At 34.1% G+C, this 12,243-nt stretch overlaps 1 protein-coding gene across 1 annotated transcript; it reads left to right on the top strand.

Moving 5' to 3' along the window:
- The first annotated feature begins 723 nt into the window (after positions 1–723).
- On the top strand, positions 724–11,918 carry LOC125649918 (uncharacterized). Its single transcript, XM_048877782.2, has 3 exons — positions 724–1,051; positions 5,065–5,133; positions 11,440–11,918. The coding sequence occupies exons 1-3, from the start codon at positions 787–789 to the stop codon at positions 11,901–11,903; spliced, it is 798 nt and encodes a 265-aa protein (XP_048733739.2). The 5' UTR covers positions 724–786; the 3' UTR covers positions 11,904–11,918.
- The last annotated feature ends 325 nt before the right edge of the window (positions 11,919–12,243 follow it).

A 12,243-nucleotide genomic window follows, 5' to 3' on the forward strand; every position in this document is an offset into this window, starting at 1 on the left:
CTTCACCTTTCATGTGTATCTTTATAAATACTTGTTAATTACATAATATACGTACTATAATGATTTCTTACTAATAAGAAGTAGTATTTGAGTCTTTAAATCACCATGGGTTATTTCCTGCGTTTTGGGTAATTTGTGGCACCGGTCAAATGGCTGTGATAAGTGAACGTGCAGGCGGTTTTACAATTTTCAGTCACTTGGAGCTATTGCAGACTTCAATTTATAAATTGGGGGAGGGAATTCAACTTTAAAATGATATCTAATGCTGCATATTCTATGTTTAGTGTTTAGTGGTACAGTGCATGCCAGAGTCCAGCAGAGATTATAACAAAAATAATTGACATTTTTTCGAATTCATTCTGACATATCTTAGGAAAAATCCGGAATTTGGGGATAAATATTGGTAGTAATGTAGATTGATTATGTATGAATGTATCAGAATACAGAGTGGAATCTTATACAATTTGGTTTATTGTTTTAACATCGGCGAACTTGAGTACCCTATATTCAGAATTCTATACCTTTAATTACTCTTTAATAATAAATTTGAACCCAAGCGATATATCATTGCAAGTGGTTATTAAACGTTAATTGGATATAGAGCTTTCAATTCAGGTGACCGTGTACTAATTGGTAAAAAAAAATTTCATTTTAATTACATTTTTCTTTGTAATCTACATTATGTAGATAGGAAGTATCGCAGTACTACACTCCGAGACCTCTGTTATCTATGAAAAAGGCACGACCCTTGCATTGACACTTACTTATCCAGTGTACAATTAGATCATGAATATGAATATTTCAGTCTTTTTTTTGTTTGTCATATTTCTCGGTAGGACACAGGCACATGGGGAGAAAAGGATATTGCTGAATGATCCAGATCTCATCCACAGTCAGATCCAGGCCCTGGAGAGCAAATACCAGGATATATTGACCAAATATGCCGATCTATCCACGAAATACACGGACGTATCTACCAAATATGGCGACTTATCCACGAAATATGCCGACCTTGCTGTAAAGTATCATCATCTTTCAGAGACCACCAACGGTTAGTTTAAGATTGTCTTGATCGAAACATAAATCAGGTGTGTTCAAATTACAGAACATTGATTTCTCTGTAGTAAAGATTATTTTTCTAGAAAATAGGATTGATACATTTTAAGACATTGGTTTACAAGTACGTGTAAAGGGAGCGAGTACAATTATTTATGCCCTAGCGATTTTTATTAAATTTCTATCATTGATGAGGTGTACTTTGGACATTTTATTTTAAAAGTGCTTGTCTCAGATAAAACCATGCAAAACAGTCCACAAGTACATGTAACCAATCCTTGTGATATTTTGCATGGAGAATCACCTCTGGTGTGTCCAGGGGTCCGTGTTTGCCCAACTATCTATTTTGTATTGCTTGTAGCAGTTATGAGATTGATCACTGTTCGTTATCTTCACCTTGCACCTATGAGTGTTATCTCCATTTACAGAATATTTCAACAAAATATCCATGCATGTTCTTTTTATACAGCGCCACCTATTCAAGGCATATTGGTCTCAAAATCCAAGCCAAAATACAGGTTTTTCAGCTACTTCCGATAGCCTTTTTTTCGGCTTTGTCATATAGTTTCTTAGCCTTCCTCTTGGTTTAGATGACTCTTAAGTTAACAGGGAAAGTAAAAACAATATCATGAGCTATCTTCATAGCAATTACCATAACAGAGGAAATGAAGAAAATTCGGGTTATAAAAATTGAGAGATTTTTACATAGTGCCTTTATTTCATATTAATCATGAAGTATTGCTAAATGAGGTGAATAAGTGGGAATTACGGATGATATGGTCGTTTTATTTTGTTTTCTCATGAAAGGTACTGTACACTTATCGGAGGAAAAAGTAAGACTTTAGTTTTAAAAAATATTAGGAGGCCAAATTCGGTTCCTGCGAGAAGGTACTGATAAATCCATGGTTCTTGTTATCGTAAATCAATGGAATTAAATTATTTTGTACTTACCAGAAAAGCTTTGATTGGTTCTACCAGATTTGATGCAATTTTCTTGTTGATGTACTGTTCCAGTGCCAACCATCTACGTGACGAGTAAATCGGAGTAATTGATTTCTTCGTGGCATAATTGGCAAAAGCCCTTTCCGCTTTAATCAGCATTCACTTTTTCTCCAACCACTCCCATCTCCATGAGATTTTAATACAACCCATGTCGTAGAATTTTGGCATCCGTTACTGATTTTTACCGCGACCAACGTTCTTGGTTAAATTACTAACGATTGGTTAAACATACACTACTAACTTCCAAGAACCAATGAAATTGCATGTTACAGAATGTACGTGCAATTATGAAAGTTAGTATAAAAGGATCTGAAATAGATTCACCGGACAAAAACGGTCATGTATATATATTCTTAAAACGCGGAATACAAATGTATAAACGAATAACACAAATTTAAAGAGCGGAATTTCGCTAAAAAGCGGAAGAAAATCAGTATATGTGATAATGTTTTTTCATGAGTATTATCATATAAATCTTTGTTTAGGAATCATTAAAAAACGGCTTTAAAACCAAATTAACTTTCGTCAAATAAGTTGGAAGATATCTACAGTAACTATTTATGGCAATTTTCAGCTACTTCTCATCATTTGCTAGGCTCCATAATAAAATTCTCAATATATCATAAGTACATAAAAATTGGAAATACAACCAGTTAAAATAGTTGTCTACCTTACACGATACAGGTGTTCAAAGTTCAAGAAAAAGGAACATCTCAAATAGTAAGCCATGTTTGTCGCAAACCCTTTAAATGCGTCAAACATGATATATCATCCATCAGTTGTAAATGATACAATAGACTGAATATTTAATAAGTTTTAATTCATAAAATTAATCTCAACACATTAATTTTTTTTTTACTAAACTCGGTGATTTTAGACCATCTTCTATGTAGGGATTGACTGAAATGCAGTTTGCTCGTGTTACTATGAATAGAATGAACTTGACCTATATTTGGCCTCACAATTGACTCACTTTAGATTATGCATTATAAAAATGTTATCATTGTTGAAAAGTTTTGACCCCCCCCCCCCTCCCCGCCTTGTGGAATATTTTTCTGATTTTGCCCGTTTCTCTCTGAGACAAGCACTTAAGAAAATAAAACTTGCCTTTGTCCGTACTGTACTGTGTAGGGCTATCGACCCCTTTATTATGGGACTTAATCGGATTTTCTTCTATAATAAAGAACTTTTTAATATTTTTCCTTTTTTGCCCTAGAGTTTTCAATCTTTTCAATATATGTGAAAGCTTAGACATATTTGACAATATAATGAATTAAAATCAACATGACACCCTTCACCGTTTAGAAAGACTAAGAACCCATCTCAAAGTTTCCTCCCTTTTTTACTCTAATAAAACACTATTAGACAAACTTTTGAAGACGAAACCTTATAATGTTGTTCGAAACTGCCTCAATTCATAGGAACTTACCAAATCTATCAATATAATCTATTGGGAGTGTATCATGGTAAAAAATGAAATCAGAAGATTGATTAGGGAACGTTTCAAAGTTTTCATTTGAGAAACTACATGTACTTATAGTTGTAACTACTGCATATATCAACACTGATATATTAATGCTTAAGTCAGTTATTTCTTTGATTAGATAATTTCATGTTTAAAGACCTTTAATTTTGTAATGACTGATAAAAACAGAATATCATTGGGTATATGGTTCAAAGGGCTATCTCAACGTTTCCTTTTCAGCCAACAACTTTTACTATTATTCATCAATATTAGGCCAATTTTTTTCGAATGAAAGCGTATGATTTCGTTCGCAATTTACTCAAGTCATAGGAACGTACTTATGCTCTTTTAAAGTTATATTGATTATGGATCATGATAAAAATAAATTTGGGGAATTGCTTAGGGAATATATCATTGTTTTCTGATAGTCTGAAATAGCTTTACCTGTTACATGTAATAATGATTTAGATGTATGAACCTGATATTTGTAGTACATTACTAACTTCCATATGATCTGAGGAATATAAATTAAAATAGCTATATGAACATTTAATATTGAATAAAGAAATATCAGGAAATAGTTATTAATTTCAGAAAAGTTAAAAGAATCACAAGATTATATTCTGAAAACTTTACAAATTTATTTTTCAAACTCATGACAAGAAAGGGGTACTGAGAACCTATTTTAAAACTGATCCCAACGGGATTTCATACTCATGTGTAGGCTAATAAAAAAATACAAATGCTTATACGAGTTATGAGATTGATCACTGTTCGTTATCTTCACCTTTTATGCTACTTAATAAATAATATAGTTTAACCATATGTAACTACCAATGGCTCCATGAAAGGTGAAGATAACGAACAGTGATCAATTTCATAACTTCAATAAGCAATACAATGTAGATAGTTGGGCAAACACGGACCCCTGGACACACCAGAGGTGGGATCAGGTGCCTAGGAGGAGTAAGCATCCCCATGCATACCTCAACTATGGAAAAATGTATTTAACAAAGTCATAGAACATAACTAAAACCACCAGGTACTGCCATTCTAAATTTATGTTAGAATAAGTAGGCTTCAAGCATTTCTATATCAAAATCTCTATGAAGTGTAATGTTTTACCCAACTACATTTACCATACAGATGTGGTCCAAAATACACACTCCCTCTTCTTTCTCATCAAAACAATCCACATCCTTACGTATACAATATTTCGAAATATGGGTTGTATTATACTAGAAATTACATTAACCATTTGATATGCAATATTAACAACAGTTTAAACTATGTGCCATGTAATCATTTTTTAAATTTAATTTCATTTTTGCTGATAAATCCTTTTAGCTGATCACGATATAGGGCTATAGAGAGTTGGGCAAACACGAACCCCTGGATATACCAGATGTGGGATCAGGTGCCTGGGAGGAGTAAGCATCCCCTGTCGACTGGTTAAACCCGCCATGGGCCCAATATATTTTATCAGGTAACCGGAGTTATCCATAATTCAAAGTGACAAATGTATGATGATTTCATTGTAGCCGGTGGTGTATATATCCGATGGGGAAGAAAAGATTGTCCTTCTAACCAGACCGAACTTGTATATTCAGGTATGTGACGGTTTTAAAATATCGGAACCAGTTGTGTCCCGAACTTTTTACTAGAACTCATCGGAACACCTATGAAAAACACTGCATACGAATGCTTTCATGTCAACTTGCCCAATACTTTTCATAATCCACTGATTTCATTCACTTAAACCAAAGTTTCTGGTGATGTGATGCGAGCCGCCAGATCCTAATACAGGGGTTATGTCTTTTGACGTTTATTTCACCACTTTGAAAAATCTTGAATCCGCCACTGATCATATTGTAAAAAAGTATCAAGCTCGGGAAACTTAATTTGAAAAAAAATGAATCATTGCAGGTGTTTTTTAATTGCTCAATGAATCATTGCAGGTGTTTGTTAATTGCTCAATGAATCATTGCAGGTGTTTGTTAATTGCTCAATGAATCAATGCAGGTGTTTGTTAATTGCTCAATGAATCAATGCAGGTGTTTGTTAATTGCTCAATGAGTCATTGATATGAATACGGAAACAACTCATTTTAAAACTGTTCAAACATGCATTGCAATGTTACCAAAGAAACAACTGCAAACAACACTAGTGTCATTTACGTTTCAGGTAAAATATGCAAATTCGTTTTCTAGGTCATCAAATTACATAACAGGAAACACCGAAATGTAGCCTACAGATAGATAAAGAGGCATATGTAGAGCCTATACTTTTCTAATACAGAATTTGGTTTGCAAGTGAAATTCAGTGGATTATTCTGAAGGGGTGTTTATGCAAAAAAAAGGAAGGGTACCAAGGAAGACCCTCATATATACAAAAACAGAACATTCCATTATTCTGTACGTTATTTCAAAATTTTAAAACATTGTAAACGAACGTAATTGTTATGACATGAATGGTGAAGATGACGAACAGTGACATTAAGAAAAGCTCAAGAGATGCAATGTAACCCCCAAGCAGTATATATTTATTTCAAAGTAAAAGATTATAATCTGAATGGGAAAATTAAAACATCTTTTAAACTAAATTATGAGTTAAATCATAGACACTTGGCTACGTTCATTAACGAGATTTCTGATGAAAGATGAAGATAAGGAACATTGATCAATCTCATAACTATTGGAGGCCTTCGTCATTTTCTGGATTTTCCTCATTTTTCCACATGTCAATACAAGGAAAATGATGGTTTGATTCCTTGAAAGGTAGTCGACCTTGTGTTTGGCTGTTCTACTTTAGAAAACATCTGCAAAATACCAATAGAACTCTTAAAAATTATTTCAAGACGGTTTGTCAGGACAACTCGTTCCATTGTCATATGAAACCCATGTTATGTACATGTATTTTTAATAACCAGAAAAGTTATTGTAATTTGTAGAGGTTTATGACAAAGTTAAACCATCAATTACAATTACAACAGCTCACCCCTTTGTACCAGAATTCGCCTTGCAGTTCTTAACATTTTAATTGCGCAGTTTTATGTATGATTTATTAAATTTTAATCTGGAGTTTCATTTGGCTTATTCATTGTGAGAATTTTCTTTCTCAAATCAAATGAATGGTTTGGGTATCCACTGATTAGAATTAATTCGATAATTCATTGATTTATGGGCAGTTCTTCTTTTCATGGTATTCTCAAAATAAACAATATTTCATAATTGATTTATGTAAAACTTATACGGTACCAATTTTGATGCACCAGATGCGCATTTCGACAAATAATGTCTCTTCAGTGATGCTCAACCGAAATGTTTGAAATCCGAAATAACAATGAAGTTTTAGAACTATTATAGGGGAAAACAGTGTGTCAAAAAAGTGGAGTCAAATTCGTTTAAGGATAAGAGCTATGCGCGAGGGAGATAATCCTTAATTTTGAAATGAATTTCTAAATTTTATAACAGCAATTAAATATACATCCGGATTTTCAAGCTATTAACGAAGTACTTAGGTACTGAGCTGTAGAGACCCTCGGGGACTAACAGTCCACCAGCAGAGGCCTCGACCCAGGGGTCATAATGTAAAACTTATACGGTACCAATTTTGATGCACCAGATGCTCATTTCGACAAATAATGTCTCTTCAGTATTGCTCAACCGAAATGTTTGAAATCCGAAATAACAATGAAGTTTTAGAGCTATTATAGGGAAAACAGTGTGCCAAAAAAGTGGAGTCGAATTCGTCTAAGGATAAGAGCTATGCATGAGGGACATAATCCTTAATTTTGAAATGAATTTCTAAATTTTATATATAGGCAGTTCTTCTTTTTTAGCGTTCTCATTAAAAACAATATTTCATGGGGCGAGCTGTCTAAACAAGGGGGGTGATTTCTCTAGACAAGGACTTAAAGTTAAACAAGATGTGTTTGTGAAACAATATGCCCTAGTGGCAACAAAGAACACTACACAAGGTCAAAACGTTAATACCAACGAAAAGGCATTGTCACAAGAAAATATGAGATATGACACCCTTATCATTCGCCATTCAAACGTTTTGAGCAAAGTTAAAGTCTTAAAATATTGGTTATACTCCAAGTTTAAGGTCACAAGGTCAAACCTTTAGCACAAAAAGACACTTGACCACCCACTGATCTAAGTTCATGAATAACTTTTCAATCCGTAGTTGCAGAGACAGCCAATAAAAGTCCAGAAAAATACCAAATGCCTGAAATTAGCTCTTTTAGAAATAGGTAAACTCATTTTGGATCTGTAACCAGTTGATATAAATTCATTGGGTCAAATGCTGTCTGACATATTTCATACCGATTGTTAGGCCGTTCTTGTCGCACTGATTTTGACTATGGATAACTCCGTTTACCTGATCAGGATATAGGGCTCACGGCGGGTGTGACCCGTCGACAGGGGATGTTTTCTCCTCCTAGGCACCTGATCCCACCTCTGGTATATCCAGGGCTCCGTGTTTACCCAACTATCTATTTTGTATTGCTTATTGAAGTTATGAGATTGATCACTGTTCGTTATCTTCACCTTTCATTTGAATGTAATCAATAGTTGCAAAGATAGCATAAACGTCCGGAAACTATCAGTGCATAGATCCACACAAGGACTAATCACTATAGGGCTCACTAATATAAACAAATACCTGATGTACTCCTTAAGTTTTAATTTGCTTTATTTGTCTTCATAAAGATTAATATGATTATAAATGCTATCTCAAAACATCTATAATGTGAACTTGTTGACTACATAAACACAAGTTTTTATTTAGCAAAATCACAGGAAAGATTGAAAGTGATTAGAAGTATTCCACATTATCTAAACCTGTATTGATCAGCAAGTGTGCAATAAATGACAGAATCATTAATAAAGGTTTACTTCTTTCTGATGTTCATGTTATCATCTCACAATAAATTTATTCAATGAAATTTATCTCAGGATTAATTCTTAACATTATCTTGTTTCCACTGTGCACTGATAAATACGTTTTCTGACAGAACACAAACTACAGCAACAATAATAATGCACAATCCTTCAATCAATCAGTTCATTTATTATTTCCTTTATACGCTGAAAAATGTTTCCAGTAAAAACAAATTCTGTAACATTTTCGAGAAAAATCCTGTATCCGAATTTGTACTTTATTTATATGTTAATCATGTTAGATTAAAAGGTGTCACTCGAATTCCTATTTAATTTCATTCCTACGTTTGTTTACATCATACCTTTCAAATCATCCTTTACATCTGTCTTAAAGGGACTGATTCACGATTTACCTCCAATTTTGTTTTTCACTTTAATGATCAAAGTCTACTGTTTGATGTGTTTAAAATGTTTAACAAAAAATGAAGACTACGCCTTACCACGGAAGCTCATTTCAGAGAGTTTATTATTTCTTTTGTAAACAAATATTGCGTTATGTCATTGTTTACGTAGTTTTCAAAAGACATGGATATCGATCTAAGTTTATTATATCTATCACATTTCAAGTATACTTTAGATAAAATGTGTCATCTAAGGGTTACATTTGTGACTGTAAAATTCAGATGCTTTGAATTACAAAATTAATATTTCACTGGTTTGTTTGTAAATATGAAAAGACCCGTGTCTTTGTTTACATAACACATATTTAAGGTTAGAATATTTCTTGTATTCTTCCATTCATAAGGTCAAAATTCTGGCTGTTAACATTGAATAAGTTATATTTTTAATGTTAACATAAATGAATAATATTTTTCTTCATAAAAACAACAACAACCGTGACCCAGTCCGTCTGTGCAATGCATATTCTGTAGATGCAATTCACTATATTTCCTATAGAAGCCAGTGATAACAATTAAATGAAAGGTGAAGATAACGAACAGTGATCAATCTCATAATTCCTATAAGCAATACAAAATAGATAGTTGGGCAAAAACGGACTCCTAGATATACCAGAGGTGGGATCGGGTGCCTAGGATGAGTAAGCATCTCCTGTCGACCGGTCACACCCGCCGTGAACCCTATATCTTGATCATGTAAACGGAGTTATCCGTAGTCAAAATCAGCGTGTCAAGAACGGTCTAACAATCGGCATGAAACACGTCAGACAGCATTGGACCCAATGATAGGTTTTATTGACAAACTAGATCGTTATAACGACCAAAGAATTTGCGAAATACTGATTTTAAACGAGACTGTTGGAATCCCTGTATCATCAACTTCTTTGTCAGTAACCTGATTCGATTTAAAAACTTACCATACGAAGAACAAGCTCTTGTGTATTGAATCAGTTGAGAGGTGTAAACACCATATGCAGGTGGTAATGGAATATTGCTACATAAATTTGGAAAGTTGACGATGGAGAACTTGAAATCATGCCGTTTGTCATAAAGTTGAGTTGTTAGTTTGCCGTTAAAATCTATTTTCAATAAAATATCTAAGTATGAAGCAGAAATGGATGACTCTGTGGTGTCTTTTATATCGAGTTTACTGGGATATATTGAATCGACATATGAATGAAAAATATTATTGTTAATAGATAATACATCGTCGATATATCTAAATGTCGAACTGAAGGCCAAGGAAAGAGATTTGTTCTTGTCAAGTAGAAGTTTTTGAATAAATTCTGCTTCATAGGAATATAAAAACATGTCAGCTAACAACGGAACACAATTCGTGCCCATGTGGATTCCAACAAGCTGTTGGAAGACCTGATCACCAAAGACCACGAAGCTGTTGTCAATGAGGAACTCCAGCATATTTTATTTTTAATTCAACTTCAGAGTATTTGTATGTGGAATCAGAGAGGCGTTTAACAAAGTAATTTTTTGGATGACTGATCACTATTGTATCATTATTCATTATATCAGTGCACCGAATTAAATGAAATCTTAAAACAATTCAAATTAAAGTAAAATTTGATCGATCCCATGCATAAGTATTATGCATAAGTACATTTATTCAGTATTTGTACGTAAAAAATATTTGAATTGACAACCAATGAGAACATTGTTGAAGTGTTGTCGGGTTGACTTATGTGGCAGAGCTATTGGCTTTCGTGAATAAATATCACCCCTCCCTCGTCACTGTGTCAGATTTGTCATAAAATGAGTGACAACATGTTGTTCTTTATTCCAAGTTCTTATCCATGATTGACATAGATATGATGATGACTTTTAAATCCATGCACACCAGTGCGGTTAAGAATTAACAATGATTCTGGAATTTTCATAATTTCTTATTCTGATCTATAAAGCTTCTTTTTTCGTTGCAATTTTCACCAAGGCTATTATCCTGTTGTTGTCGTCTGCTTTCTTCAATCATTCTTCCTTACCCCTTTCACACGAGAGTTCCAAAAAGGGAGATAATTTATGATAAAATTACTGAATTTTATCTCCAATTCTTTCTATTCATTTGTAACCAAATTCTTGTTCACTAGTAATGATTCATAGGAGTTATGAGATTGATCACTGTTCGTTATCTTCACCTTCCATGCATAAGTCTGTGTCCATAAACCAGAAAACTATTTATTCAAAGTGTTTCTTGGAATTTTATAACCCACAACATTTCATAAGGGAAATTACATAATCTTTCTAAATGAAACACTATAAGATTTAAATTCAGAGAATGAGCTTAAAGGTTATTCTAAGAAAATGTTCTCAAAGACCATCCTGGTCTGTCTTTATATGTGATTATTCTATATTTCATATTTTAATGACTAGTTGAAATATCCCATATATGAATGGAATTGATCATTTGTCAGATCTGGGCAGGGTTACCACCTTCAGGTGAAAACTAAGCGTCCTCATTTGGGAACCCTACTCAGAGCCGACATCATGTGACATGTGACATTTCCTGACTGATAAAGGCATACTCTAATAATATAAACGATCGATACAACTATTTCAGGATTTGCCGGTGGTTCCTGGTTTAATGACGAAGGTGGTGCTGCAGAATATGTATGTCTTCCTCGAGATCCTAACCTTACGACAAAATTTTCTGGTAATTATGCTAAGATGTACGGATCGGAGTACAATGAGTTAGCAGCACCATTTGGTCTCCACAACGGCGACGACGTTCCTTGTTCTGTTTGTAGAAGTTCCAGAGAGACAAGTGTCTTGATGATACCCGGCAAGAACAGTTGTTACACTGGATGGGCAATGCAGTATCATGGGTACCTTGTAGCTGGATACTACGGTCATAAAGGAGCAAGCCAGTATATCTGTTTAGATGAACATCCCGAAACACTCACCGCAGGCGGCCACGATGAGTACGGAAAATTATTTTACCCTGTGCGTGGTGTCTGTGGATCACTTCCCTGCCCTCCATACGAAAACGGCAAATATCTAACCTGTGTTGTTTGCACCAAATAAAATTACCCGTATGAATATGGATTATGTTCTCATTCATGTACATTATTTAACGTATTTCCACAGTCAGAATACACCACAAAGATCGAGGCCGAGATCGTATTACGTCACAATGTTTCATATTTGTAATCGCGACCGTTTTCGGTTTTGATTTTTCACTGTGAGTGTCATATCCGGTAAATTAATGGCGGGTTAAACATACAGATCCATAATTACTAGGGATGGAAAAGGAAGATTTATACAAGCATCGCGTCAGAAACAAAGAGAAGGATTGGCGAGGAAGAGAGAAAAACAAGGCATGTAAGAGTGTCATTAACAATGGGACATCTTAGGAGCAAGTCAG

This window comes from Ostrea edulis, chromosome 5 (genome assembly GCF_947568905.1).
Source record: "Ostrea edulis chromosome 5, xbOstEdul1.1, whole genome shotgun sequence".
In the NCBI taxonomy this organism is placed as follows: Eukaryota; Metazoa; Mollusca; class Bivalvia; order Ostreida; family Ostreidae; genus Ostrea; species Ostrea edulis.